Consider the following 24,816-nt stretch of genomic DNA (forward strand, 5'->3'; position numbering starts at 1 on the left):
CGGTGGTGCTCCACCGTCAACGTGGCCGATCTTTTCTGTCTCCTGTCTGTCTGTCTCTCTGTAATCTGTCTTTCTGCCCAGCTCTAAGCGCATAATACCCGCCCTCGCCGCAGAAATAACCGTGTCCCTTCTCCGTTGACGCACTCGCCCCTGCCCTGGTCCGAACCGACGTCGCACCGGGGAACCTCGACTTTTCTCTACCTACTCTCATGCCTTCCACCTCTATCTGCGATCTACCGGTGACCGCTGTCCTACTTGCTGTAGCGAGTCTCGCCTCCACCCGCGGTGTACCCGTCGGTGTACATCGGGTTGCGAGTAGTACGTACCCACTCAGGACGACTCGGCCTGTTACACGGCCTGTTACTCGGCCTATCCCGATCGGCAATTTTACGTTGAGACGACGCGAGGTCTGCCGTCGATCCGGCAGACTCCGCGTCGTCTTAGAATTTTCTGCGCCATAAACCAACCTGCTTGTCCCGTGGAATAGGAGCGACCACGCTCGGGATCATCTCCAGACGTCGAATAAGCACAACCATGGCACCCAAGCGGAAACCCTCGCCAACTCCCAGAGCAATCGGTAACCGACGTCGTCAGAGGCCTGTCCCAAAAAAGGTGATCGAATTACCGAACCGACCCAGACAGGCTCCGATCGTCGATTACGATTACTACGAGGACGAGCTGGAGCGCGTCATCGGGAAGTCTACGTTAAACGGGAAGATTTACGTTACCGGAACGGGGAGCATCGGGTGCCTGGACCAGGGGAACTTCCCGCATCCGACGTCTTGCAACAAATTCATCACTTGCGCCAGGATGGTCAATGGACGAGTGATCGGAACCGAGTACACGTGCCCGAATAAATTATCCTTCGACCCCGTTGGTGGGATCTGCAACTGGTCGGCTGGACTCGGATGCAAGGAATGACCGTTCTCCTATCGGTCCCGATCTGGCACGATTTGTGCAAAAAAAAAATTAATTCGAGAGAAAAATCACTAGTAATGGATTTCGGATGATTTGTGAAACGTCGAGAACATTTCTGGGGACGATCAATCGATTCCGCGAGGAGACGAGAATTAGCGTAGCCACGATTCATTTCGAACGCGGAACGGTGATATTATCGTGTACATACATTCGTTGCGACATTTTATTGTAAATAACGTACTTTAGTCTCATAGTTGTAACGGCAAAATAATTTATGAACATCCAGCGAATCCTTGGAGAATTTGAATAATTCTCAATGCTGCTAGCAGTTCGTATTTATAGGGATGAACGTTGTAGCTAGGCCTCGTGTCGATACTTTTGGAACCTTCACTCGGCGATAGCATGCGGGGCGAAAATTTTTGTATAACATTTATAGAAAATTCCTAGCAGGAATAAATAATTAACCACATCGCCGGTCTCGTTCGTACGTGTATAGACTGTCAGGGAACAGAGATGAGTTGAGAGATTCACAGGAAGGATCCTAGAAAGATGGTCGAATTTGAGTTCTACGAAATGGATTTAACTCGCAGTCGCTCCGCTAAGATGGCACCACTTTGAAGTTAGTTGTAAAGTAAGGGAGAGCTTACAGGTGGCGCCGTCGATGCTAGCTAGGTAATTTCTGCGGAGTGTCCACCCGTGGTGACCCATCGAGGAAAATCAAAGGAGAAATAAGGTGACGGGCCGTTGAAGGGAGAATTTTAACTTGGAGTAGACGTTAAACGGCTTGAGACGGGCTATGTATCATGTCACGGCGAGAACGATCACTGGGTGAGACGGCGATCTCACGGTGCGAAGGGTTCTTTATCATCTGCGGTGAGTCACGTCAGTAATAGCTGCACTGCCTGGTTGGGAGAACCGCAAATCATGGAGAACGACTCCGAGGATAAACAGAAGGCCGACGAGAGCCGGGAAGGTAGACTTGATATCTCTTTTATGCGATTAATTAGCGGGTATAATTGTTTAGACCGTTTTCGGTGTATGCAAAATTACTTCGTGAATCATTGCGAAAGATTGAAATTAACGGAACGTCTACTGGTTCGTTCTGGTTCGAATGCTACATGTCGACCAGAGCACCATTGTTCTGTTTACATATAATTTTTTCTAGACTCCGAGGACCTGCCGACAAAGGTCGAAAGGCTTGAACAAGAGAACACTCAAATCCGTGAAGAATTCAACGTACAGAGGGCCAAAATGAAGGAACTGTTTCTCCAGAAGGAAGGCAAGCGCTTATTACGATCGACGGTTAATTTTTGGTTTCAGTAGAGAGTTATTTATGTGAAGCCGATGCTAATCCTTTGCAGAGGAGCTGAAAAGGAGGTTAGAGGAGAACCTTTGCCTGCAAACTGATAACGTCAGACTACAAAATGAATTGGACGAGGCTAAGAGTCAGTTACTCGTCGCCGATCTTAAAATCCAGAATGACATATTAATGGAGAAGAGAAAGGCTCAGGAGGAGATCGCTTCTCTGCAGCAAGTGATTCACGAAACGGTCGAGGAATCTTCTTGCTCTCGCAAACAATTAGATGCAGAACTTGTCAAGTTACGGGCAACGGTCGTCAGGCTGGAGGGAGAGAACTCGATGTTAAAGTCTCAGTTGTCTAGAGAACCACCCGTGGACGGACCGCCGATCTCGTTATCGACCGTCACAAAGACTCTAGCTCGCAAAGTAGCCTCGCAGTTGGGTGCTGATTCTCTGTCACTGGGATCGGACAACCTAGAGGACAGCATGCGGAAGGTAAAACGATACGTACGTACGCTCATACTTTGTTCAAGGTATTCATTTTTTTCTGTGAGCATTCATGCTTAAATTGCAACACCCTAATATTCATTCTGAGAAACGGAATTTGTTCGAGCGATAACATTAACGGTTTTTTTGTTAAAATTACAAAAAATATCGGTGCTCTAAGAAAATATCAAATGCGTCCAATCAAGCGTAAACAGGTTTGTTGGGCACGTCGGTGAACCTTTTCTATTCGAGTTGAATTTTCTATATATATTCATATAATAAGATTATTTTTATTTCAATTAATAGGCCCAAGAGGATGCGGAAGTATTGCGTTCCTTGGTCGTACCTCTCGAGGAGGAGATCAAAGCCTTAAAGGAGAAACTCCGATCGACTGACGATGAGTTACAAAAGTGCAAAGAGGTGCAAAGTCAGAGGAGGCACCAAGAACCAGGTACAGCAGAGCTTATCTGCGATATGTGCGTCAACTACGAAGCTCAACTAGTCAAGATCCAGTCCACGGCGAAAGACTTGGAGAAACAGTTGGCAGAGTCGGAGCGCATGCTGCAGGGCCAGAGGGAGGATCTCGCAAAGGAAGTGGAATTCCGCAAGGAGATGGAGGAGAAGTGGAACGAAAAAAAGGAGGAGCATAAAATCAAGGTGGCGGAGCTTACGGAGCTCACAAAGTCCTCGCAAAAGGCCTTGACCGAGGTTAAGCAGACTTTCGGACAGGTTCATCAGGACATCATTAAGGAGCTCTCGAAACTGACTCGAGACAGGGAAAAAGTGCAGAGTCACCTCAACGCGTAAGAAAATCTGGGCTACATTATGAGCGCGACGATGTCGTGGAATGCATCGGACTTGTATTACGAATGTGCCGTAGGTTACAAAAGGAGAACGAGAACCTGGTCGGGAAGCACAGTAAACATTCCCAGGAGTTGCAGAGCGAGAGCATCAACATGCCGAATAACGTGGAAGAGCTGCACGTGACGTTGCTGAGGATGAAAGAGGACTTGATCAACGCCAAGGTGGCCAAGGAAGCTGCCGAGGAGGCAAAGGAACTCCTGCACGTGGAAGTTAATCTTATCAGAGAGCAGATGAACCGAGAGAACGAAGCCAAGGACAGACAGGAGGCGGTTTTTCTCAGCCAGATATCTCATCTTAAGTAAGATGATCCTTTTGTATCCCATTTGGTGAATTTCGTTAATACCTACGACTACGGTTTTCCAGGACCGAGGTGGAAAGGTATAAACGCGAACTCGGCGTCTTTACCGAGAGGGAAGAGAGACTGAAGCAGGTCGAGAGGCAACTGGAGGAGCTAACCAGCGAGAAGAAGAAGGTGGACGGCACGGTGGCCGATCTGAGACAGAGAATGACGAGCCTTCAGCAGGAGCTGCAAAACAGCGAAGAGGTGCAGAAGGACTTTGTTCGTCTTTCCCAGTCGTTGCAGGTACGCGGCCAGCCACGATCGTCTCTTTGGATTACGCTTTAACCCTTCCCAGCATCCATTACCGATTCATCGCGTTCTTTTAAAGATCCAGTTGGAAAAAATTCGCGAGAACGGCAGCGAGGTGCGATGGCAGCACGAGGAAGATGTCGAGGATTGTCCGAACTGCCACTCTGCCTTCACCATGGTCAAGAAAAAGGTTATATCGTTGTATCGCGACGAGTTGTATATAATGCAGAGGTAGAAGTACCGCCCGGTCGTCCAATGGTGGGTTTTATCGGCAGGTCCACTGTCGACACTGCGGCCAAGTCTTTTGCTCGGCTTGCCTCACCCACGTAGTCAAGAGCGGACCGAAGCAGAGACCGTCGAAGGTCTGCGACGTCTGTCACACGCTTCTGGTGCCCAACACTGCTCCCTACTTCAGCCACATGCTGCCGCACACTCCGGACTAATCGACCTCTCTCCAATTTGGGGCTCGACGTGTCCGGCTTGGCTCGGTAAGACGTGCAATATCCTCTGGGAGTGGTTCCGCGGACTCTACTCATTGGAACCTCTTCGATGGGAGTTGTAGACTAGGTAGCCGATTTACAAATTCTGTATATACTTCTTCGAAGACAGCGAAGGCCGGAGGAAGTTAACGAGTTTGACAGGTCCTGCGAGGTGTTGCGCGCTCCAAGGCGGATGCTCCTAACCTTCGGAAATGCTAGAGGCATCGCTAGGTAAAAAATTATAGGGCGCAAAGAGACGAGAATAGTTCAGATTCCTATTAATTGACAGCTGGGTGAGATGACGCATAGAGTATATATATATATATATCCTGTAAATACGAATTGTGTACCACTTAACGTTTAACTGTAATTTAATGCGATTAAAGTCTTTGAGTGTAGCGCGAATAAGTCACTTGGCGCGAGTTCGCGTCCAGGTCTATGTTTTTCAAGATGTTCGGGACCAGTATTCTCAACGACTTCGCGGTACGCGTAAAAGTGGAACTCTGATCATTTTTGAAGTATTTATTTCGCTTTTTACAAACATAAACCTTAAAAAATTACGGAACACGCGCTGTTCATTTGCCGAGATTCACAGCTACGCGGATTCCGTAACTTCGACCACGATTTTTACCCTTTTCCCTTTTCGGAGTGGCACTTTTCCAAGACGCGATGCGAACGCGTAAGAAAAATGCCTCGTAGCGGTCGAACGGATTCCGTACGAAATAACAAGTACACTGTGTGCAAAGGACAAAATTTCGTATCGCGCGATGACTCTCTTATCTTAAACCCGCTCGAGTCGAGTATTGCTCGGATCCGAGTGAATCCCTCAATCGTGAACATTTTCTCACACACTTCGTCGGAGTACATCCTTCGGAGAGAGAGAATCCGAGTCCACTCTGGTAGCCAAGGCCCGGCAAACGTTCTTCGTATGTACAATGAAAGCTCCCGGAGATCGCTCCGAGTGCTCCCTGAATATCCTTTCGCGACCCAACGTCCAACACTACCGCTGCGTTACATGTTGAAGAACTTCTGGATGACCGCGTCGACGGGGTCAGGGTCCTTCTCCAAGTCCAGCTCGTGATCCTCCAGGAGGATGCGATTTTCCCTGAGCCTGCGCCAACGGTTGAGGATCTCCGTGTACTCCATCTGCTTGTCGGTTCGATGCAACACCGTGTACACGCGCAGCAATCCCTGGTAGTCGTACTCCAGTCCGCTGTAGCTCTCTCCGAACAACCTAATATCTGTCAAAGACCATCGTCTCCGAAATTCTCGCTCCAAAGCGGTTCCTACGGACTAGGTCGAGCTGTAGGTCCACTTACTGATTTCTATGCTGCGGAAGTACAGCTTCTCGGCACACAGGTGTCGATCCAGGTGATAGGTGTAGAGCGAGGCGAGGTGACCTATGCTCAGACCCACTTCCAAGTCGTCCGGACCTAAAAGGGCCTCCTTTATGTTAATTGCCGTCAAGTGCATCTCTTCCGCTTGCTGGGAAAGAAGGAAAAATTTAAGTACATTTATCTCGGTGTTTGGAATGACGGAGACGATACCGAAGAGTTACCTTGTATCTTTGCATGCTCTGGTAGAGACGACCCAAATTGCCGTAGTGCTTCGCGGTCAGGACGTTCTCCTTGCCGAAGACGGATTCGGTTAATTTCAAAGCCGACAGATGCAGCGACTCGGCTTCGAGCAGCAAGTTCTGTCCGGACATCGGAGTGGCCCCGGTATCCAAAGCGATCTCCTCGAGGATCAGAGCCTTTATTCTCTTTGCACTGGCCAGGAGGAAGTGGTTGTTCGGCAGCAGCATCTCCATGATCTTGATGGCTATCTCCGCGTGAAGTCTGCGGAACGAGGAACTCTGAACTTGTCTCGTTCAGAGACGAGCCTATCGATTGCTCACCTGGCTTCTTGGAATTTACCGGTAACGTAGTCTTGGACGTAAAGGGCGTAAGCCAATTCTTCGTGCACGGTAGCAATGTGAAGACTGAGTCTGCCGAATATTTTTCTCCTGATCTGCAAAGCTTCCTGGTGGAGAGATCGTGGATAAGGGCAAGAGTCAAAGGCTACCAAAGATCCTTACGACGAAGCCGAAACGACACCCACCTCGTATACCGAAACGCTGTCCACGAAGCTGTCATAGTTCAATAAGTAAAACCCGTAGTCGACGAGGGCATCGCTGTATTTGAGATGGTGGGGTCCAAAGACTTGCCTAGCAAGATACGAAGCCTGTTGAATTAGTAACCCTGCTCTTTGAAATTCTCGTTTAACGATGCAAGCTTTCCCAGCCTGACGAAAAACATCGACTATGATGTTTGCTGGCAGAGTCGGCTTGAGATGTTTCATAGCTTCGACGCTCCACCTGGAGATACGGACCAAGCGTTAGCCCGATGCATCGACTTGGCTTACGTACCCGGTGGGAATGAACCAACTTGTACGCCTCATTGAATTCACTTCTGATGAAGAACAGAACGCTAAATTCGGTGTAAAGCCCAGCATGGTTGACGTCGGTGTACCCTTCGTTCGTCAACCTCGATATCATCAGGAGTGCGAGCTTGTACGTTTCGGCTGCCCGATCCAGTTCACAGTACGCCGACTGCGTGTGCAACAATCTATAACGTATGCATAGAGGCATCGGAAATAAAAATCGCGAGCATGGATAAAGCCTGGAGAGGTAAGACGAGTCGAACTCACTTGTGGCAACAATCCAATACTCGGCACCAATCTTGTGGAGTGTGAGCCTCTGCCATACAAAGATCCTTGCAGTTGAGTAATACCGATTCGCTTTCCACGTAACAACCAGCGTCGCTCAAGAATTTGCCTAGTTTCAAGCCAAGATTTATCACCTTGTCTCGAATCGAAGGATTAATCTCGACCATGAAGCAATACGATCCGTAACCAACCTCCAGTTCCTTGTTGATCTCCATTCCATCGACCAGGACCGTCTTGAGAACCCAAAATATGTTATTCTTTGTTTAAAGGTACCTTGACGCTACTTTAACCTCGACATACCTGGAAAAGCACCAAGAGACGCACTCGCTGGTCCGACACCTTTAGTAATTTGGAGAACATCTCAAAATTGCTTAGTGCATTTCCAAGAAGTTTAAATTCTCTCCAAGCGTGCAGCTAAAAATAGTATGCATTGCTAACATCAAATCAAAAAAAGGTAATTACCGACTCTTAACGTTCGCTTATAGTCTACTACGAACGAGAAACGGTTTCCTAGAATTTGTCAATCTTACGATCCGTTACTGCTTCTAGATCAAGATTCACCCGTAATCCAGAAATGAGGAAAATCATACTTCGTTACCTTGGAGAGCACATCGAAGAGCACACTGTCGGGGAGGCGAGTCCAACATTCCTTTACACGATGGAAATTGTCAACCACTGCTTCGATTCCCAACTCGTACAGAGTACGAGGAGTTAAAATCCAGCTCTTACTTTCCTCGGCCATTTTCGTGGTCCCCGTGGCCCTTCCCCTTTCCAGCAACTCGTTCCCTGCTCCGTTCCTTCTGTTGATTTCTGATTCCTTCCTATTTCTTCCGCTCCGTTAACGAGCAACGCATATGCATAGAGTACGAGTGGAGAGAAGATGAGAGTCAAAGCTGAGTTGGGAGTTGCTCACGGACAGGGTCGCGAGATTGCGTCTGCGCTGCCCTCGGTGGAGAATGCAGACAAATAAATTACCTAGGGTATTTTACTTATTCCAACCCTGCTGCCCCTGCTGTCCCTGCTGTCGAGGCGGCTTCGAGGTTATGATCGTCACAATTTGTCAGATTTCACGTGAAAGCATTAACAAACGATAACTTTAAGCAACTGAATCGATAAAAGGATAAATCGGGAAAGATGCTTGTGTTTATAAACTCGAGGAGATTTTTGTAATTTAAAATGAGTAGCGTTAAATTGGAGGTGCAGTGGTCTCCAATACACTCAAATAAGTTTATAACATGGGGCACCGAGATATATTTGTATGAAGTCGCCCAAATCAAAGAAACCGTGAGACCATCATGTAGGTATTTTTACTCAAATTTATGTCATATGTTCTTATATAGTTAACTTACTTCAATTAAAGGTGTAAAAATCTCTGAATCAACCGTCGCTCATCTTTTGGCAACGAATACCAGTCATCATTATGTCAAGTGCATTGACATTTATCCACAGCCAGAGCCGGACATTCTTTTGGCAGTTGGTCAAGCAAATGGCAAGGTTGTTTTAACGACATTTGGTCCAACAGCCTTTGATTCACTAGGCCTTACAGGAAAGGAGTTTGGTGAGTGATTTTTTATGCTCTTTGGCATTACTTTCAATTTCTTTATCATTTCAGCTCCAAAACATGCAAGACAGTGTAATGCCGTCGCTTGGAATCCAGTAGATCCTAATTTAATTGTTTCTGGATTGGACAAGTACCGTACAGACCATTCCGTCTTATTATGGGATGTTCTGAAATTTCCTCTGGGTTCCGATAGACCGCATCATCATGGGTCTGCTCAATCGGAGTCCATCAGACCGGTAGCAGAGGCTGGAGTCTCGGAGACCGTGCATTCGCTCGCTTGGTTCAACAATGAGCCCCGATGTCTGGTTGCTGGAATTAATAATAAACACCTGAAGATTATCGACTTTAGAGGTACAATAATACTAGACTTACTGTGGTCTGTAAAAAGAATTTTTATGGCAGGATCTCAATTGAATAGATGCCGTTAAAGTGGTCAATACCACTCCGACAAAGGCTGTGTATAATACATCGGTGGATCCTCATAACGACTACCACTTGGTCTCTCATGTAGAGAATCAGATAACAATATGGGACACGAGATACTTTGAAAAACCTGTCTTAACCTTACTTCAGAGCAGACAGGTCACAAAGGTTTCTTGGTGTCCAACGAGGCACAATCTTCTAGGATCGCTACAGAAGGATTCAGGTACATGTGGGAGAAAATACAAATAAAGTGTTGGCAGCTACTCAAAACTTACCAATGACTTTCATTCAGGAGTGCTTCACCTCCATGACGTCCAACATTGTGGCATCGGAGGTGGAGAAGACACAGAGCCTGGTGCTTTGGAAAGAACGGTGGCCCCACCTTGGTCCTGTCCAACGAGCTTTTCTTGGCATCCGACGCATGTTAATAGACTTCTAGCTATATCACAACAAGGTTCAAAACCTTTGTATAAACTGCTTTTTTTCCTTCTAAATCAAAATAGAGGTACATCATTTTCTGAAGTGAATCTGAAAAACTACCTTTATAGGCTTAACTGATTATACTGTATTCGAAAGGATCACTGTAAATTGGTCAGCGCGATCTCACCTTGCATGGAATCATGCATCGAAATCCTTCAAGTATATTCACAGTGGTGATAACATATATAAAGCCTTGGATGACATATCGATCTTGACAAAGTCCAGAGCAATAGCAGAATACGGACTTTTGGTAGGTATATTGCGTTCTTCTTAAGCGCAGCAAATATTTTATTAAACTTTGCTTCCGTTTTCCCTCTCAGCCCGAACTGTCTCAAAATGGAGAACTAGCTGAAGACGATACGCTGAAGAACTTATGGCAATGGTTATATTCGAGTCGTTCATTGGTAGAGGATGGCACGATTCCAAGTCCTGAAAATAAACATCCTGGTGTCCGGTAAAACACCGATTTCTATTAATTATAAGTATTTATCAAATTTAATATATCGATAAAGATTTTTCACAGGACAGTCCTGAAATTAGATGGTCAGCAAAACTCTGGGAATGGGTTTTTGAAGTCAGAGCTGGTGCATCGACCATGGACTGACATAGGCTCAAATCACATGGCAAAGATATACAGGTTAATTTTTTTCTTTTTAATTACAGTTCATTAACGAATGTTCAACATAATTTCTAAATGTCAAAGAACCACAATTTCTTCGTCTACATAATTGTCATTACAGGTCGATCGACAGAGACAAAGCACTTCAATTGTGTGGCTTGCGGTTCGACAAGGAAACTAACTTGTATAATAACTTGTTTATCGAGAGGCTCGAAAGGGAGGGTGCTTACCCAAGGGCAACCGCGATCTCGGTGTTTAATCTTTGCTTGCGACAGGCGATAGAAATCCTAAACAGGGGTGCTAACAAGATGGCCCTATCGACGAACCTTAACATCGTAGCAATGGCTCTCTCTGGATTCTCCGAAGACAGGAACAGCATGTGGAGGGAGTTGTGCCTGAAGTCTAGATCTCAGCTCTCCGATCCCTATCTGAGAGCTACTTTTGCCTTCTTAACGGCTGACAATGATTCCTACGATGGTGTACTTGTAAGTAATAATTACATTTCCTTCAAATTACTAGAGATTCTTGCAACTCTTGTTCCGATAGAACGAGAACGGTATGGCTGTCGAAGACAGAGTGGCCTTCGCCTTGATGTTCCTGTCGGACGGCAAGCTATGCGAGTACCTAAAGAAGCTCACCCAAAAACTTACGGATGAAGGCAACTTGGCAGGATTCCTGCTTACCGGTGCGTCTCAACAATCCTTGCTTCAGGAACATAAAATGAATTTGAGACAGGAACTGGTATTAGAACCTTTGAAATTATTTCAGGGGCTAGTCTCGAGGGAATTCTACTGTTGAACAGGTACTTGGAAATTACCGGTGATGTGCAGAGCTGTAGCCTGTTAGCAATACGAGCCTTGCCTCCGAAACTTCTGCAGGAAAATCAGGTTCAAGTCTGGATAGAGAGGTATAAAAATAAAACGAATTACAATGCAACAAAATTACTGAAATTTATATAAAGAAAGTGTAATTTAGTTACAGAACTCTGCTAGATTCTTGGAAAATGTGGAACCAGCGAGCACATTTTGACATCATCATGAGATCGTCAACCAACGAGAAACCTCCGCAACAAATGTACATCTCTTGCAATTTCTGTGGCAAGAGCATCTCTGCTTACATGCAAGGTCTGAGTAGGACAAGAGGACCATTTGGTAGATTAGGCAGTACATCTAATAAATTAAAGGTAATATAAAAATTAGTATTTTATGTTTGAGATTTAACATGCCTTGTTCTGTCACAACAGATGACGTCCTGTCCAAGTTGTCGGAAGCCTCTGCCTCGCTGCGCTATTTGTTTAATGCACATGGGCACAGTCAGTGGGTTTCAAACAAACTCTGGCAGTGCAAGTAGAAGCGAAGACGATGGTAAATTGACAGAGTTCAGTAATTGGTTTACATGGTGTCAAACTTGCAGGCACGGAGGGCACGCCAATCACATAACAAACTGGTTCCGGTAAAAATTATTCTTTTAGAAGCATGTAATAAGTGGAACAATTTTGGAATTACATTAGTATGTGCATTTTAATTTTATAGACAACACGCAGAGTGTCCAGTTACATCGTGTACCTGTAGATGCTTCACATTGGATGCTTCTTGCAACACAGGAGTTGGAATTGTATAAACTGGAATCAAACTTTTATACACAAAACAAGCATCATGTTCATTTTGCATATACTTTTATTTGAAACATTTCAGGTGCACAATGTTCCTGAATTATTCAATAATGTAACTGAATAAAGTCACACATTATCTTAAACGTTATAGCCTGATGAAATACTGTATAGCACATTCTATTTCTCACATGGATAAGCAATACACTTAGAAGCTTTCGGACATTCTAGACACTCTCCACCTCTTGTTGCCTAATACATGAAGTACCGTTAAAAGATCTGTGTATTGCTGCTCGTCTAGAAAATATATATTCTTTATGACCCATTGATAACTGAAAGCAAAGTAGGTACGCTATTTAGGCTTACCATGTTTCTTGAACATTGTTCGAGGGAAGAACACATAACTAAAGCAGCTCATCGTCGACTTGGATTGAATCGTACCCCAGACTTCCAAATAGCCATCGCAGTATTCATTGATCGGTGTAGGAAGCGTGACATTCACTATTGTATCATCAGGAGCTCTTAATTGTACGCTTTTTCCCAGAGGATTTATCTAAATTAAAAATGTTACAAAATTTTAGTACGTAATAGTATCATAAGTTAACCGGCAACAACATAACCTCCTAGTTCGAATGTAAATCGTGGGAAAAGATTGAAACATTCGGACATCTAACCTCCTTCACTTCTCCGAGTAGAATCGCTTCCTCTCCAATATGTTGAGCCAAATCTTGGCCGTTAACGCGTTCTTTCTTCATTATGAAATAAATAAACGGCGGAAGAAAATACTCCGAACAAAGTACAGCGATATTTCGGAAAACGTTTAAGCTGCCGATAACAAAGAGGATTAGTCGGTAAAATGAATTGGGAGAATTGTTCACGGTCAAAGTCAAACGATCGTGCTTCCGTACTTCCTTGCGTGATCGATCGAGTATGAAGACACTTATTCTAAAATTATGTACAAAGTTAAGAATGTAGGCGCTAAGATCAGAAGAAGGTAAAACAGCAACCTGAATTCATCGGCAGAGACGATGGAAGACTATCTTGAATACCTACTATTCCTAGTTTAATGGAAACCTGTAGAGCTGTCAAAACATTCCAAGCATGAATCTGACTTCATAAATTAACAAATTTTTCCTCTTATAATGCCATGTCAAGAAAGAAGAAAAGCGAAGCATGGGGGCAAAATGGCTTCGAAGATTGGGTTCGTCAAATTCTTGTTAAATATTTCCTCGATTTTCGATCGTTGAATCGGTGGACTAAACATTCCGGAGAAATTGGCGGGAGTTCTCCTCTTCACTGTTTTAGGAAAATACTGGACCTTATGTGTTAATTAGACTCCGGAGTAGTGGAAATGAATCTTTGCTTTCACATGTTGAATCAGAGTTTGTGCTGTTTTAGGAAATTGCATGTATTAATTGTTATTTATTTTAGGGTGGATATATGGCAGCAAAGAAAGCGAAGCTGCAAGAACAGTTTCTGGAGGAAGCCAATAAAGAGTACGAGGGGGCTTCGACGTTGTTCAATGGAGTTTCAATATTTGTAAATGGCTATACCAATCCTTCAGCAGACGAGTTGAAGCGCCTGATGATGGCACACGGAGGAGTCTACCATCATTATGAGCGCCCAGGAGCAACGACTCATTTAATCGCCTCCAATCTGCCTTACTCTAAAATAGTTATGTACAGAAAATCGAAAAATCCGCTTCCTCTCTGTAAGCCAGAGTGGATCGTCGACAGTATCAAGGCAGGAAAAATTCTGAATTATAAGAATTATTTACTCTACACTCATCACACGGAGTTGCAACCAGTATTGAACTTTAATTCTACAGAAACAAAAAAAACATTAGCCTCCATTCCTCGACTCGTTAACAACGTACCTGATGATGCATGCAAAATAATCTCCAGTAAGAAGCCATCGACCGTTAACGGTCAAAGCAGCCATGCTGTGGAAAATTCTTTGAATCCATCAAAAAATGGAGAATGTTCCGACAACTCCCATTGTGTGAAGAATCCACAATTTCTGACAGAGTTTTACAACAATTCCCGCCTGCATCACATTTCCACAATGGGGGCAACTTTTAAGGACTACATAAATGAGTTGAGGGACAAAAGCGACGGAACTTTTCCTGGTTTGGAGAAGTTACTGCAATTAGGGTGTTCAAAGAAAATAGTTTTAACAAACCCTTTAGAGTCCGACTCTGATGACGATGCTCTAGACCTTCCAGAGAACGATGCAAAAGAAGAAATCCAGGGACAGGTAATCATGCACATCGACATGGACTGTTTCTTCGTCTCTGTAGGTATTCGCAATAGACCAGAATTGAAAGGACTTCCTGTAGCTGTCACACATGCCAAAGGAAATAGACAGCCACAAGGTAAATCAACGTCCAACATTGAATCCATTGATGGAGAAGACGAGGAGTCGTATGGTTCGCTTTCTGAAGTTGCTTCCTGCTCCTACGAGGCACGAGAGGCTGGAATTAGGAACGGAATGTTTTTAGGACAAGCACTGAAACTGTGCCCTCAGCTTAGAACTATCAAATACGATTTTGAAGGCTATAAAGAAGTGGCTTACGCTCTTTACGATACGGTGACTTCTTATACATTAGATATTGAAGCAGTGAGTTGCGACGAAATGTATGCAGATTGCACTAAAGTGCTCGTATCGACTGGTTTGACGCCATTGGAATTTGGAAGCATGCTCAGAGAGGAAATAAAAACAAAAACTGGCTGCCCCGTGTCCACTGGCTTCGGAGGGAACAAGTTGCAAGCCAGATTAGCTACAAAGAAGGCAAAGCCCGATGGGCAGTTTTATTTGAGGAAGGAAAAAGTCCAATCCTACATCGGTACCCTGAATGTCCGAGATTTGCCAGGTACAGTTATAGTGAGTAATTATGTGAGATAGCGAATAAATAGAGATCAGAGAGTTTTTCTTCATTAAGGTGTTGGAGCAACGACAACGCAGAAGCTGAATGCTATCGGCGTGAAAAATTGTGAAGACCTTCAGAAGATCTCAATGGGTAGCTTGCAAAAAGATTTTGGTAAGAAAAACGGTGAAGTACTGTTCAACATGTGTCGAGGAATAGACGTTTCTAAGTTAAATTTGGAGCATGTCAGGAAGTCCGTCTCTGCCGAAGTCAATTACGGGATAAGGTTTAAAGGAGCCAATGACGCCGAAGAGTTTCTCAAGAAGCTGTCACAGGAGGTTTGCACCAGACTGAAGAAAGTCAACGCTACCGGTCGATGCATTACTTTGAAGCTTATGGTTCGAGCTAAAGAAGCTCCGGTAGAAACTCCTAAATTTATGGGCCATGGACTGTGCTACTATTTCACGAGATCAAAAAACCTTATAGCCTCTGTAGACGATGTGAATATCATTACAAAGTAAGTTAATTATTTTACAGCGAGCTTCGTTAATTTTCTTTCTTCACCGAACAAAATCTGATTTTTCATTTTCAGAGAAGTTCTCGGTCTTTGGACTCATTTGCAGCAAGTCCCAGAAGACATCCGTGGCATCGGGATACAAGTTTCCAGATTGGACATGCTTCGAAGCAAAACCAACAGCTCCAATTTAATTAATTTCCTTAATAAGGGTAAGGTGTCGCACTCTGAAAATACATTTAAAATTAGGCACGATGATGGTAATAAAAAAGGAACCGAGGAAAAAAATATCTCGAAGCCAAAAGTTCACGAGGAAACCCTTGTCAATTATATGGACAAGGGTGAGGGTGAAAGAGCCCAGAGTTCGAAGAATCAGGAGGGTGGGTCGGCTTTGACTTCAATTCTCGAAGAAATTGACGAGGCCGTTTTGGCCGAGTTACCAGAAGATATAAGAAATGAGATTTTATTAGCTCGAGAAGCTGCGAGGCCTCCATCACAGGCAAGCAAAGAGCCTGCAAAGAAAATTCAAACCAGCCAGGAGGCATACTTTAAACATACAAAGCCTAATTCTAATAAAGCAAAACAAGTTAAACTTCCGCCCGTTGAAGAGATAGATATGTCCGTGTTAGTGGAACTGCCCGAAGACATTAGAAACGAAATCTTGAACGAGTATCGAGCGAAGAAGCAAGAGTCCGAAGGTGCATCCAGTTCGGAGGACAAAGATTCGGAGAGCTCTGCTCAAGAGACCGAAGCTCTTGCACGGCACTCCAAAGTGAACGAATTAAAGAAAAAAGAACAGAAGATAGATGAGACAAATTTGTCATTCTCCCAAGTCGATCCGGAATTCCTCGCCGCATTGTCCGAAGACATAAGGGACGACGTCAAATTGTACTGTCACGCGAAGAAAAGGGAAAATGCGACGAAGCTAAAGAATGCCGAAAAAAAAGTGATACCTACCACCAATAAAACCAACGACGTGTGGACATTATTTAAACCGGATAACAAGAACACTCGACAAAAACCAAAAATCAAAGGCGGTCCAGCAAAGGGTGCAAAGGCTTTAAAGAAGATTAAAAGTGGTTCGGTAAGTCGACCGAAGGCAGGTCATCGGGAAAAAGAGGGCTTAAACGAAGGTCAAAATAATCCTACCGGAGATAAAGTTGCCGTCGAACCCCGCAAGAGACAACTGGAAACGCAACGCATGGAAATAGCCCATGACTTAAACTTCCCAAAGAGCTCCCAGGATGAGCATCGAGAGATGCTCGACAGACTGGTCAACTACCTCTTGGACCTTCCGATGCAGCAGGTTTCTATATCCATTCAATTTCTAAACTACCCCGCTGGATCGGAAGAATTAAATGAATTAAAAAGATCTTACGATGCATGCATAAATGGTTGCAGGTGAAAACCCAAGTGCAGACGTGGATATCCGTATCGGAGACGGTGAACGAAGTGGACTTCCTGTCTCTGGCCGAGTTCCTTGGCATACTCCCCCGAAAGAGGCGTATCGAAGATCTGCACCTCCTGTTGAAAACCATGCACAGGTATATACGTCAGTCATCTAAATGTCATCTTGCGTGTGGAACTTCCTTTTAATAATACACATGTATGCATATTTTTATATATATAATATATCTATATGTATAGACATAAAACTATTACAGTGTCAGAAGTGGCAAAAGAGGGACACACCCAGTGTAACGGAGAGGCAGATATGCGAAGTTTACTTATCTAGGATTTTCTTTTCCTATCGTCGCAACGAAAAGAGGCTAAATATCTCGAGTCTCTCGTCGGCGCTTGACAAAATCAACGATAACGTTGCCAATTTGTTAAATTATTCATGCCAGTTCCGGGAAAGGCTCAATTTTAAAGGAAGTTTTACGTTCGAAAGGATGTCCCAGGAGGACGTTTAACCATTTAACATTTTTTTCTATTTACATTCGTCGCCTTCGATTCTCGTAAAAAAACTCGACCGCGTGCCTCGCCAAGTGCATCGGGCGGCGCGAGCTCGACCGAGTTTTTTTCTCCACGGTTGACGGATAGAAATATAAAAAATGTACAAACGCGGATCGCAAAGCGACCTTTCCCGAGATCAATCGTGTTTCTCTTTGCAGATGCGTCACCAGGAGAGGCAGCTGCCCCTGGCATCGGACTTATAGGAAGATGGTCGGCCACGTCCAGGACTCGATGCGCCTGGAGTACAAGAGCGAGCTGATGGTTCCCAATTTAAGATGCGAGCACCGGGAGTGCCTGGCCGACGAGGACCTCGCTCTATGAACCTCCTCTCTAAATTAACGAATTAATTAATAGGTTAAACACAACCGGGCTCAACGGACATCCCTGCCTCCTCCCCCACTCTTCGTTTCCCTAGATATTTTCTTTACCCTCCTTATCCTCCTTCGTCGTCCGCAACTCCTCCCCTATTAATCGAATGAAATGCCGCCCTTACGTCTATACCCATCGCGAATAACCTGCCCCCTTCTTTTCCAGCTGCCCGTTCGTTAAATAATTTAACACGTAAATATTTTCCATCGTTCCCACCCCTTTCCTAAAGCCCGCCCGGTTCCGCGGAATCGTCTCTCCCAGCCAATCCTTCGACCCTGTCCTCGCCGTTCCCTTTGCTTACTTCCTCTCTCCTGATTCTCCCGTCTTCATTTACACGCCACTCATCCGTTTCCTTCCTCTACCTACGTACCTACGAGGCGCACCTCGGTTCACGGGTTCGCAGGCAGAGAGTTTCGGCGTTGGTCTTCGGGGACGTCTCTCCCCTAAATTATGTATTCATATTTTTACAGCGCGCGTTTCCCTATCTCGTCGCAGCGAAAATAAACTATTTAACTATGTCCCGTGCTCTCGGTTGGTACAATGCGACCTTCGTCTTCTACCTCGCGGATCCACGGGGTTATGCAAAGTAGGCGACCGGGCACTCGGCCATCTCAAAACTCCGGGATGCCTTATCGACCGGACTCCAAGGTTCGTTTCCGCCACTCCCTTCCGTCTGGAAATCTCGCGAAGAGAATAATATCATTCCGACCGTTCGGCGACTGCCTCGGTCGATCGATTCGGCATCCGGAGTCCCGAGTGCTCGAGCGAGACGACCCTCGAGGAGCTCCCTACAATAGTTATAAATTAATATTATGTACTCGTATCTTTACAGAGCGTCGGGGCTATAACCAATGAGAACGTATTTACAAGCAAACGTGATATACTTACCTTCGTCGGCCTTTATCGAACACATTTTTTCCCCCTTTCCGTTAATTTGCTTCGCGGTTCCTAGGCGCGACTCGTGCGCGTACGAATGCCGGGGCTCGGGAACTTCTCGTCTACAACTTTTCCGGGTATGCTATTTTTCTCTCTCTCGGACTTTCCAGCGAAACGCGAGGGAAAGAAAAAAGATGCGAAAGATCTCGAATTTCCAAGATTTTAACGAAAAAAAAAAAAAGTAAAGACGGAGAGAACGAATATCGCCTCATCAAGGGCGATCCCGCGGTCTGGTTCAAGAAGTCATAGGCCTCGCATTGGTACGTCTTTTTGTAATATATATATATATATATCTATATATATTTTTTAAATATAGTTTGTTTTTGTTGTCTTGCTTTTACTTTTCCTTCGTAGTCGTTTACGCGCAAGGATGGTGAAAAAATATAGAAAGGGCCGAGTAACGAGGCTGGAAAGGGTTCACTACTCCCATTCGGTGGTGCCCGGCGGTTTCGACGTCAGGTCGTAAAGAACGCGCGAAATTCCGGGCACCGTCAGTATCTCCGCTGCCATTTTCTTCACCACCTGAAAAAACGAGCGTCTTCGTTAGTCCTCCGTCCCGCCTCGACCGAGGAAGGGGGCCACTTACATGGAGTGGCAGCTCGTTGCCAGGAATCGCCGGGGTGCCGGTCATGAAGTCGCGAGAGCAGAACGGCCTGAGGACGACCGATCTCTGGCACGAGGGAGCCCTGGAAGCGGCGTCCCGGTCGAAGTGCACCGGGATCAGGATGACCGGCATCTGACTGATGGCCCCCATGCAACCGTTGGACGCCAGGACCTGGTTGGCTAGGTGGTCGGCCTGCCTCAGGGTGGCGATCACATTGGAGGTGAGGTGGGTCGGGGTGATGTCCGTCACCGGGTGTTGGACCATCGGCCCGAAGACGTAGCACACGCGGTTTACGTTGTGGCAGACTCTGGGGATGAGTCTGGCCAGGAACATCATGTCCTCCCAGACGACGCCCTCCGTGGCGGTCTCCTCGGTGGATAGACTCACCACGTAACTGTAACTCCTCCGGTCGCCCTGAAAAACGCTTCTACGTTAACTTTCCGCCCCGAGGGCGACTACCCCGCGGAGGTTCTCGTCGAATCCGCCAAAAGTACCTGGACCCCGACGCTGCGAACCGGAAGAAGCGTCGCGGCCAGATGACGGTGACTCGACACCCGCCGGAGATGCTGTCGCTCGTTCTCGCTGGTGGCGCCTTCCACCCGATTCAAGAGTGCGTGCTTCTTCTGTAGCATTTGCTCGTACTCCGCCATTATTTTGACTATCACCTGGAGAGGAAACGCCGGCGATTAGTTGGATCGAGACCGCCCGGCCCTCGGCTCGAAACACGGTTCTCTCTCTCTCTCTTTTGGGTCCAACCTGCGTTTCCGAGAAGTCCTTGTCCATGTAGGGCTCGTCCGCGCAGAGGATGCGTATCGCGAGTCCCGGACCGGGAAAGGGATGACGCGCGACCAGAGGAGCCGGTAACCCGAGATCGCATCCCAGCTGTCTGACTTCGTCCTTATGGAAGTCCTTTAAGGGCTCCACCACCCGTCTCTGGGCCCGCAGCTGCCTGACGAGCTCGCTGTCGTTGTGGTGCGTCTTTATCGCGTCGGCCTTACCTGATGAACGAGCAACGATCGGAGAGACGGATTAACCTTCGACCGACGTCTAGCGCGGCACGCGAGAGAATTCAAAGAAACCAACCGCTGGCCATGGAGCTGGCGCTCTCGATGAGGTCGGGCCTGAGGGTGCCCTGGCCCAGGAAGACCTCCTCGGGCCTCAGGCCCATCTCGGTCATGGCCTCGTTGGCCACCCTAACGAACACATCCCCGATGATCTTGCGCTTCTCCTCGGGCTGCGTGGTCGCGCACAGCATCTTTGTCAGCCTGGTCCTCGGACCCCCGGTGACGCTGACGCCCTTGTTGTTCGCGGCGTTGGCGTTGCTCGCGGGCACCACCGTGTCCATCGGCACCGTCGTCGTGCCCTGCATGAAGCTGTGCGCGGCCTTGACAACCCTCAGCTTGATCCCCAGCTGAGCCAAGCTCTGCTCCACGAACGGAGTCTCTCCTTTGCGCATGAATCCGTTGTCGATGTGCAGGGCTACCACCTGCTCCTTGCTCAGGGCCTTGTGCAGCAGCGCCGCGCACACCGTCGAGTCCACACCCCCGCTCACCAGCAGCTGAAACGGTTTGCTTGTTATTATTTAAGCTACGAAGTCTTTAGGAGTTCTACGATTTCTTCGTGGCGAAGGAAAATTTGAGGTTGTTGGAGTCGAACCAATAAAAGTAATGCTATTCGGTACCAAGACTTTGTTGCTGCCAACGGTATCTCTGATGTATTGGATGCACTGGTCCTCGCGGCCTCGGAGGGTGTAGTTCCCCGTAAGGCCTGCGACGCCGAAGAGGAAATTATGCAGCATCGCTTTCCCGTTCAGGGTAAGGTCCACTTCGGGGTGGAATTGCACTCCGTAGAGGTTCATTTTATCGCTGGCGATACCCGCGATAAAATTTGACGACTTGGCAGTGGTGCGAAAGCAGTCTGCGACCCTGTCTATACTGTCGCCGTGGGTCAGCAGGACCATCTGATCTTTCTCCAAGCCCCTGAGTAATGTTTAACGTTATCCACTTGCAATTTCGCAAAGTCACAAAATAAACCACTGAATGGTTAATATATCAATTGGAGACTTACTTGAAGAGAAGGCACTTGGGATCTATCTCGATAGGGAATTGTCCATCCTCTCGGCCCTCTTTTCGTATCACGGTGCCTCCGAACTCTTTGTTCATCATTTGCATGCCATAGCAGATTCCTAACACAGGAATGCCTATTCGAAAAATATCGGCATCGTACCGCGGGGCATCCTCTGCATAAACCGAACTTGGTCCTCCGGAGATGATGATCGCTCTGAGAGAATGGATAATTTTAAGGTTTGATGTCAAATAATGCACATTGGATAGGTTTTGAAAAACAATGGTATCCAATTACTTGTAGCCTTTTTCCTTTAAGGTAAATGCAGGTGTGTCGAGAGGCAAGATCTCACTGTGAACGCTGAGTTCTCGGACTTTACGGTCTATCACCTTTCCATATTGGGCGCCAGCGTCCAGGATAGCGACACGTTCGTCTACCCCGACGATGCTCATCGCCGTGTCATCGGCTCCATTGTTCCTCTCCGCGCGAAACAATAAACTGTCCGCGCTCTTCTCCATCACGGATTTGCCTCTATTGCTATGGCTACTGCTATCGGCCCCGCGATGCTGCATCGAAAATATTAAATTCTGATTAATAACAAAAATCAAGCTAAATTAAATAATCTCCGTTATTTGTTGCTTTCCTCTCATATAGTAATAGTTTAACCCATGTGAAACAATTATTTCTTCTATGTAATTAAATTAGAGTTACAAGAATTTACCTAAAAAAATTTTTTTAAAGGAGTAAGCTGAATATTTTCCTTTGGCATCTGTCAAAATGTTGGAGCATAACGTCATGCAGTGCTATTAATACTCCCAACTCAAAATATATATTCACCAGGGAAAGCCCAGTTTTCGGGCAGCTATTATTAAATAAATTCCTATCAAAGATATTGGAAGGCTCCAACATTTTCTGGTCGCTACCACAGGTAAAAAAATAAGCAGTATGTACTAGTAATCATTTATGAGATATACATTAAGGTTGAAAAAAAAAGTCATTATTTGTTAAGATCTTAAATGTTTGGTACTCGGAGACCTGTTTATCTCCCACCGATAACTCTGACCTAATCATTGACCCAAGCATATCTCGAGCTGATTTTTTGTAAACCGTTTTAACTTCACGGTGATCTTTGATATAACTGTAGTTAATCTCCAGAAATTTCATAATTACTGACAAACTCTCAAAACCAGAATTAATCTCTACGCAAATAATCGTGCCAGCCTCGACAAGGCTTTGCTCTTTCCAGCACGAATCAAACTCCATGTAACGGGAGTTCAACCGCTCCTAGTAACTACAAATAACGTAAAGTCCTATGATACCTCGACATAACCCTACCTGCCTGGCTAGTTTTTACAGATTTTCCAAGATCTACTTTTACAGTCTTTCACCTTTTCCATAGTAAACAAAAATAAAGCTTAATACAAATAAATCGGTACACGGCTCTCGGATAATCGAGTATGCCACGCCGCGACAAATGCTATTAAACCTTGGCTATTCGAGAAGCTCTTACGGTCACAGGTAGCGTAGAGTCTATCGACACCTGGACACCGCCCCGGCTTCTATGCTACCTACTGCATCCGTTCGGTTTACAAATCTCAGCCTTGTCCAAAGTGTCTACTAAGTAAGAATGAAAAATATAACCATGGAGGGTGTGCACAACAAATTCTAAGACGGTAAAGTGTGTCGCTAGCGTGGCAGGTTCGGTTGTCGAGGCATTTTGCCCTAGGAAGCGTTTTGATCGTTGGACACAAAGAGCGTCGACGAAGTTCCGCCAAAGGCCTTCCAGGATTTCCTTGCGAAAATGCCAGGCGGCGACTACGAGCTCCTTGGTAAAACAAATCGCCGGCCGCGGGGTACGTCCGAGCACGAGAGTCGATGTGTCGAGCCGCGACGGTTTCGGGGTCTCGGGGAACGGTCAGGCGGCGTGCCTCCGCCGAGGAATTTCCTGAAGGAGCCACTCACCGGATGGAATCGGCCGCGACGCGTTTCACCCGCGTGATGCCGAGGAACGTAAAACTAATCGGAGGAAAACAGAACGTGCACTCTCCGGACGAGGCGGCCATAGATATTCGTCACGATGCGCGAACCGTCCGTAGACCGGCGACCGCCCAGCGCAAAGCGAAACTTCACCGCCGACGCGGCGAAAAGTTGAACCATATCCTTGAGGTGAGAAAAATCGTTCAAAGAGCACACGAGGATTTCTTCGTAATTTTAAAACTAATTTTAAAGCGTGGGAGACCTCGATATTCCAGTAACACTTGCATTTGAACATTTACGTAAAGTTCGGTTTTGTATTACCGACTGGCGCTAGTTCCATCACGGCGTGAATAAGAGCTCATGTACGGATGGTAAGAAAATTTGTGATCAAGGTTCCAGCATTCGACGCAAGGGGCGCCGCTACCCCCATAAGTGCGAAATTAAATATTCACGGGGTAAATGACATTGTTCTCGTCTCAGCCTAACGGATAAGAACCGATATTTAAATTTATTCCAACTCATAAAAGGTAAGGTATTGAAAATTTGAACTATTTCGCTCAAAAATTGGATCAAAACTGGCATCAACTGCGAGCGGCGGCTCAAGAGAAGCGTCTCTAGACCCTCTCGAGTACATACGAAAGGGTAAGTCCGATCGTTACAAATTAACGTGTCGAACCGTACGGCGTGTGTGGACTAAATAGCGACTGCAAGTCGAAGTGTAGGAAGTCGTTGTCCATTGTTCGAGTAGCATTCTGGGCGGGCCGGTGCTCGTAGATCGGCACACATCGTCGGCATCGCCGATGGCTGCTCGAAGTCGCAACGGTCCGAGTGTTTCCACGCTACTTGAGCAGCTAGAACACACGTGGATGATTCAGCGACGATTTACATCACGATGACGGGACGAGCGGTGTCGGGATTATGAATGCCTTCGCCGAACGCCTGGCGTGCCAACGGATCGACCCTGTCGCCTTTACATTCCCACCGACACCTCCGCCATTTCCCGGGATAAAGCGCAGAAAGCGCAAATGCAAATGGCGCGACTAAACCGATCCCTCGGCTGGTATCTCGCGTCACAAGAGTCCACGAAAGCATTTGGAAAGGAGAAAACCGAGGAAATGCATTCCACGATAAAGTTTCTTAACTTAATCGCCACGAACCTTTCGCCTGGCGTTAAATAACGACCCGACGACCCAAACAAAATGGCGGCTCCGGGGTTCCCGCGCTGCAATTATAAGGACACTAATGAATACGACTGGAAAATCGCGATGACACGGCGATCTCGTTTGCAACGGTATAGAGTCTTACGCCTTCGGGTATTATCAGCATTAGAACATAAGTACGGACATAAATACAGCGAGGCAGGGGTGCGCTCCGCTCGTAAAGGAGAAACGAAAGCCGAGGAAACCCTGAAGTGCGTTCTTTCCGTGTTGCCGGAAATCGCGCGACCGGTAGAGCCTCGCTCTCCGCTAATTAATCGCCATTGAATTATGCCCGGC

General features: G+C 46.3%; 7 protein-coding genes and 1 long non-coding RNA gene across 14 annotated transcripts; 4 read left to right on the plus strand and 4 right to left on the minus strand.

Annotated features, from left to right (window-relative positions):
• Window positions 1-256: 256 nt before the first annotated feature.
• On the plus strand, window positions 257-1,321 carry LOC111674342. Its single transcript, XM_023434322.1, has 2 exons — window positions 257-318; window positions 488-1,321. The coding sequence occupies exon 2, from the start codon at window positions 535-537 to the stop codon at window positions 919-921; it is 387 nt and encodes a 128-aa protein (XP_023290090.1). The 5' UTR covers window positions 257-318; window positions 488-534; the 3' UTR covers window positions 922-1,321.
• Window positions 1,322-1,621: 300 nt separating this feature from the next.
• LOC105700880 (rab GTPase-binding effector protein 1) lies at window positions 1,622-7,630 on the plus strand. 4 transcript variants are annotated; one of them, XM_012427116.2, is made up of 9 exons: window positions 1,622-1,891; window positions 2,084-2,197; window positions 2,280-2,725; window positions 3,011-3,507; window positions 3,585-3,866; window positions 3,932-4,151; window positions 4,237-4,347; window positions 4,433-4,645; window positions 7,612-7,630. In XM_012427116.2, the coding sequence occupies exons 1-8, from the start codon at window positions 1,843-1,845 to the stop codon at window positions 4,598-4,600; spliced, it is 1,887 nt and encodes a 628-aa protein (XP_012282539.1). In that variant the 5' UTR covers window positions 1,622-1,842; the 3' UTR covers window positions 4,601-4,645; window positions 7,612-7,630. The 4 variants fall into 4 exon arrangements, with proteins under 4 accessions (XP_012282539.1, XP_012282537.1, XP_012282536.1 ...); XM_012427114.2 differs by lacking the exon at window positions 7,612-7,630 and adding an exon at window positions 4,763-5,041; XM_012427113.2 differs by lacking the exon at window positions 7,612-7,630 and having other exon boundaries at window positions 4,433-5,041.
• Window positions 5,144-8,223, minus strand: LOC105700881 (amyloid protein-binding protein 2). The gene is made up of 9 exons (XM_012427118.1): window positions 7,941-8,223; window positions 7,643-7,756; window positions 7,325-7,575; window positions 7,063-7,242; window positions 6,737-6,992; window positions 6,534-6,658; window positions 6,195-6,474; window positions 5,956-6,121; window positions 5,144-5,877 (listed from the first exon to the last, which is right to left on the minus strand). The coding sequence occupies exons 1-9, from the start codon at window positions 8,082-8,084 to the stop codon at window positions 5,648-5,650; spliced, it is 1,746 nt and encodes a 581-aa protein (XP_012282541.1). The 5' UTR covers window positions 8,085-8,223; the 3' UTR covers window positions 5,144-5,647.
• Window positions 8,224-8,331: 108 nt separating this feature from the next.
• LOC105700877 (GATOR complex protein MIOS-B) lies at window positions 8,332-12,087 on the plus strand. The gene is made up of 14 exons (XM_012427111.2): window positions 8,332-8,639; window positions 8,703-8,900; window positions 8,955-9,254; window positions 9,322-9,549; window positions 9,619-9,780; window positions 9,875-10,056; window positions 10,127-10,260; window positions 10,330-10,443; window positions 10,547-10,910; window positions 10,972-11,110; window positions 11,194-11,332; window positions 11,401-11,608; window positions 11,669-11,877; window positions 11,958-12,087. Exons 1-14 carry the CDS (start codon window positions 8,519-8,521, stop codon window positions 12,043-12,045), a joined length of 2,586 nt encoding a protein of 861 aa, XP_012282534.1. The 5' UTR covers window positions 8,332-8,518; the 3' UTR covers window positions 12,046-12,087.
• LOC111674345 lies at window positions 10,170-11,198 on the minus strand. 2 transcript variants are annotated; one of them, XR_002762383.1, is made up of 3 exons: window positions 11,064-11,198; window positions 10,752-10,894; window positions 10,170-10,235 (listed from the first exon to the last, which is right to left on the minus strand). It is a non-coding gene; the product is annotated as an uncharacterized LOC111674345 (long non-coding RNA). The 2 variants fall into 2 exon arrangements; XR_002762384.1 differs by having other exon boundaries at window positions 10,181-10,250.
• On the minus strand, window positions 11,873-13,063 carry LOC105700882. 2 transcript variants are annotated; one of them, XM_012427120.1, is made up of 3 exons: window positions 12,709-13,063; window positions 12,401-12,587; window positions 11,873-12,347 (listed from the first exon to the last, which is right to left on the minus strand). In XM_012427120.1, exons 1-3 carry the CDS (start codon window positions 12,787-12,789, stop codon window positions 12,262-12,264), a joined length of 354 nt encoding a protein of 117 aa, XP_012282543.1. In that variant the 5' UTR covers window positions 12,790-13,063; the 3' UTR covers window positions 11,873-12,261. The 2 variants fall into 2 exon arrangements, with proteins under 2 accessions (XP_012282543.1, XP_012282542.1); XM_012427119.1 differs by having other exon boundaries at window positions 11,873-12,331; window positions 12,709-13,062.
• Window positions 13,060-18,986, plus strand: LOC105700876 (DNA repair protein REV1). 2 transcript variants are annotated; one of them, XM_012427109.1, is made up of 6 exons: window positions 13,060-13,235; window positions 13,466-14,906; window positions 14,976-15,417; window positions 15,493-16,720; window positions 16,816-16,958; window positions 17,529-18,986. In XM_012427109.1, exons 1-6 carry the CDS (start codon window positions 13,182-13,184, stop codon window positions 17,689-17,691), a joined length of 3,471 nt encoding a protein of 1,156 aa, XP_012282532.1. In that variant the 5' UTR covers window positions 13,060-13,181; the 3' UTR covers window positions 17,692-18,986. The 2 variants fall into 2 exon arrangements, with proteins under 2 accessions (XP_012282532.1, XP_012282533.1); XM_012427110.1 differs by having other exon boundaries at window positions 15,493-16,498.
• LOC105700879 (GMP synthase [glutamine-hydrolyzing]) lies at window positions 17,709-23,404 on the minus strand. The gene is made up of 9 exons (XM_012427112.2): window positions 23,306-23,404; window positions 21,641-21,909; window positions 21,347-21,559; window positions 20,961-21,258; window positions 20,363-20,837; window positions 20,036-20,277; window positions 19,774-19,944; window positions 19,262-19,693; window positions 17,709-19,197 (listed from the first exon to the last, which is right to left on the minus strand). Exons 2-9 carry the CDS (start codon window positions 21,859-21,861, stop codon window positions 19,096-19,098), a joined length of 2,154 nt encoding a protein of 717 aa, XP_012282535.1. The 5' UTR covers window positions 21,862-21,909; window positions 23,306-23,404; the 3' UTR covers window positions 17,709-19,095.
• Between the last annotated feature and the right edge of the window lie 1,412 nt (window positions 23,405-24,816).

This window comes from Orussus abietinus, unplaced genomic scaffold (assembly GCF_000612105.2).
Source record: "Orussus abietinus isolate OABI.00-Male unplaced genomic scaffold, Oabi_2.0 scaffold9, whole genome shotgun sequence".
Lineage (NCBI taxonomy): Eukaryota > Metazoa > Arthropoda > Insecta > Hymenoptera > Orussidae > Orussus > Orussus abietinus.

What these genes read in the sequence shown, in the direction of transcription:
- LOC105700876 (XM_012427109.1), top strand. Translation starts at nt 13,182, where the DNA reads ATGTCAAGAAAGAAGAAAAGCGAAGCATGGGGGCAAAATGGCTTCGAA. An exon ending in AAAATGGCTTCGAAGATTGG is followed by an intron (nt 13,236 to 13,465) that starts GTTCGTCAAATT and finishes TATTTATTTTAG; the next exon opens with GGTGGATATATGGCAGCAAA. An exon ending in GAATGTCCGAGATTTGCCAG is followed by an intron (nt 14,907 to 14,975) that starts GTACAGTTATAG and finishes TTCTTCATTAAG; the next exon opens with GTGTTGGAGCAACGACAACG.
- LOC105700877 (XM_012427111.2), top strand. Translation starts at nt 8,519, where the DNA reads ATGAGTAGCGTTAAATTGGAGGTGCAGTGGTCTCCAATACACTCAAAT. An exon ending in TAGCAGAATACGGACTTTTG is followed by an intron (nt 10,057 to 10,126) that starts GTAGGTATATTG and finishes TTTCCCTCTCAG; the next exon opens with CCCGAACTGTCTCAAAATGG. An exon ending in GTTCAAGTCTGGATAGAGAG is followed by an intron (nt 11,333 to 11,400) that starts GTATAAAAATAA and finishes AGTGTAATTTAG; the next exon opens with TTACAGAACTCTGCTAGATT.
- LOC105700879 (XM_012427112.2), bottom strand. Translation starts at nt 21,861, where the DNA reads ATGGAGAAGAGCGCGGACAGTTTATTGTTTCGCGCGGAGAGGAACAAT. An exon ending in AGGACTTCTCGGAAACGCAG is followed by an intron (nt 19,945 to 20,035) that starts GTTGGACCCAAA and finishes TTTCCTCTCCAG; the next exon opens with GTGATAGTCAAAATAATGGC. An exon ending in TTCGCAGCGTCGGGGTCCAG is followed by an intron (nt 19,694 to 19,773) that starts GTACTTTTGGCG and finishes AGCGTTTTTCAG; the next exon opens with GGCGACCGGAGGAGTTACAG.
- LOC105700881 (XM_012427118.1), bottom strand. Translation starts at nt 8,084, where the DNA reads ATGGCCGAGGAAAGTAAGAGCTGGATTTTAACTCCTCGTACTCTGTAC. An exon ending in GGTAAATTCCAAGAAGCCAG is followed by an intron (nt 6,475 to 6,533) that starts GTGAGCAATCGA and finishes CTCGTTCCGCAG; the next exon opens with ACTTCACGCGGAGATAGCCA. An exon ending in AGAGCATGCAAAGATACAAG is followed by an intron (nt 6,122 to 6,194) that starts GTAACTCTTCGG and finishes CTTCTTTCCCAG; the next exon opens with CAAGCGGAAGAGATGCACTT.
- LOC105700880 (XM_012427116.2), top strand. Translation starts at nt 1,843, where the DNA reads ATGGAGAACGACTCCGAGGATAAACAGAAGGCCGACGAGAGCCGGGAA. An exon ending in GTGCAGAGTCACCTCAACGC is followed by an intron (nt 3,508 to 3,584) that starts GTAAGAAAATCT and finishes AATGTGCCGTAG; the next exon opens with GTTACAAAAGGAGAACGAGA. An exon ending in GTCTTTCCCAGTCGTTGCAG is followed by an intron (nt 4,152 to 4,236) that starts GTACGCGGCCAG and finishes GTTCTTTTAAAG; the next exon opens with ATCCAGTTGGAAAAAATTCG.
- LOC111674342 (XM_023434322.1), top strand. Translation starts at nt 535, where the DNA reads ATGGCACCCAAGCGGAAACCCTCGCCAACTCCCAGAGCAATCGGTAAC.
- LOC105700882 (XM_012427119.1), bottom strand. Translation starts at nt 12,789, where the DNA reads ATGAAGAAAGAACGCGTTAACGGCCAAGATTTGGCTCAACATATTGGA. An exon ending in TACTCGGAGAAGTGAAGGAG is followed by an intron (nt 12,588 to 12,708) that starts GTTAGATGTCCG and finishes TTTTTAATTTAG; the next exon opens with ATAAATCCTCTGGGAAAAAG. An exon ending in AACAATGTTCAAGAAACATG is followed by an intron (nt 12,332 to 12,400) that starts GTAAGCCTAAAT and finishes TATATTTTCTAG; the next exon opens with ACGAGCAGCAATACACAGAT.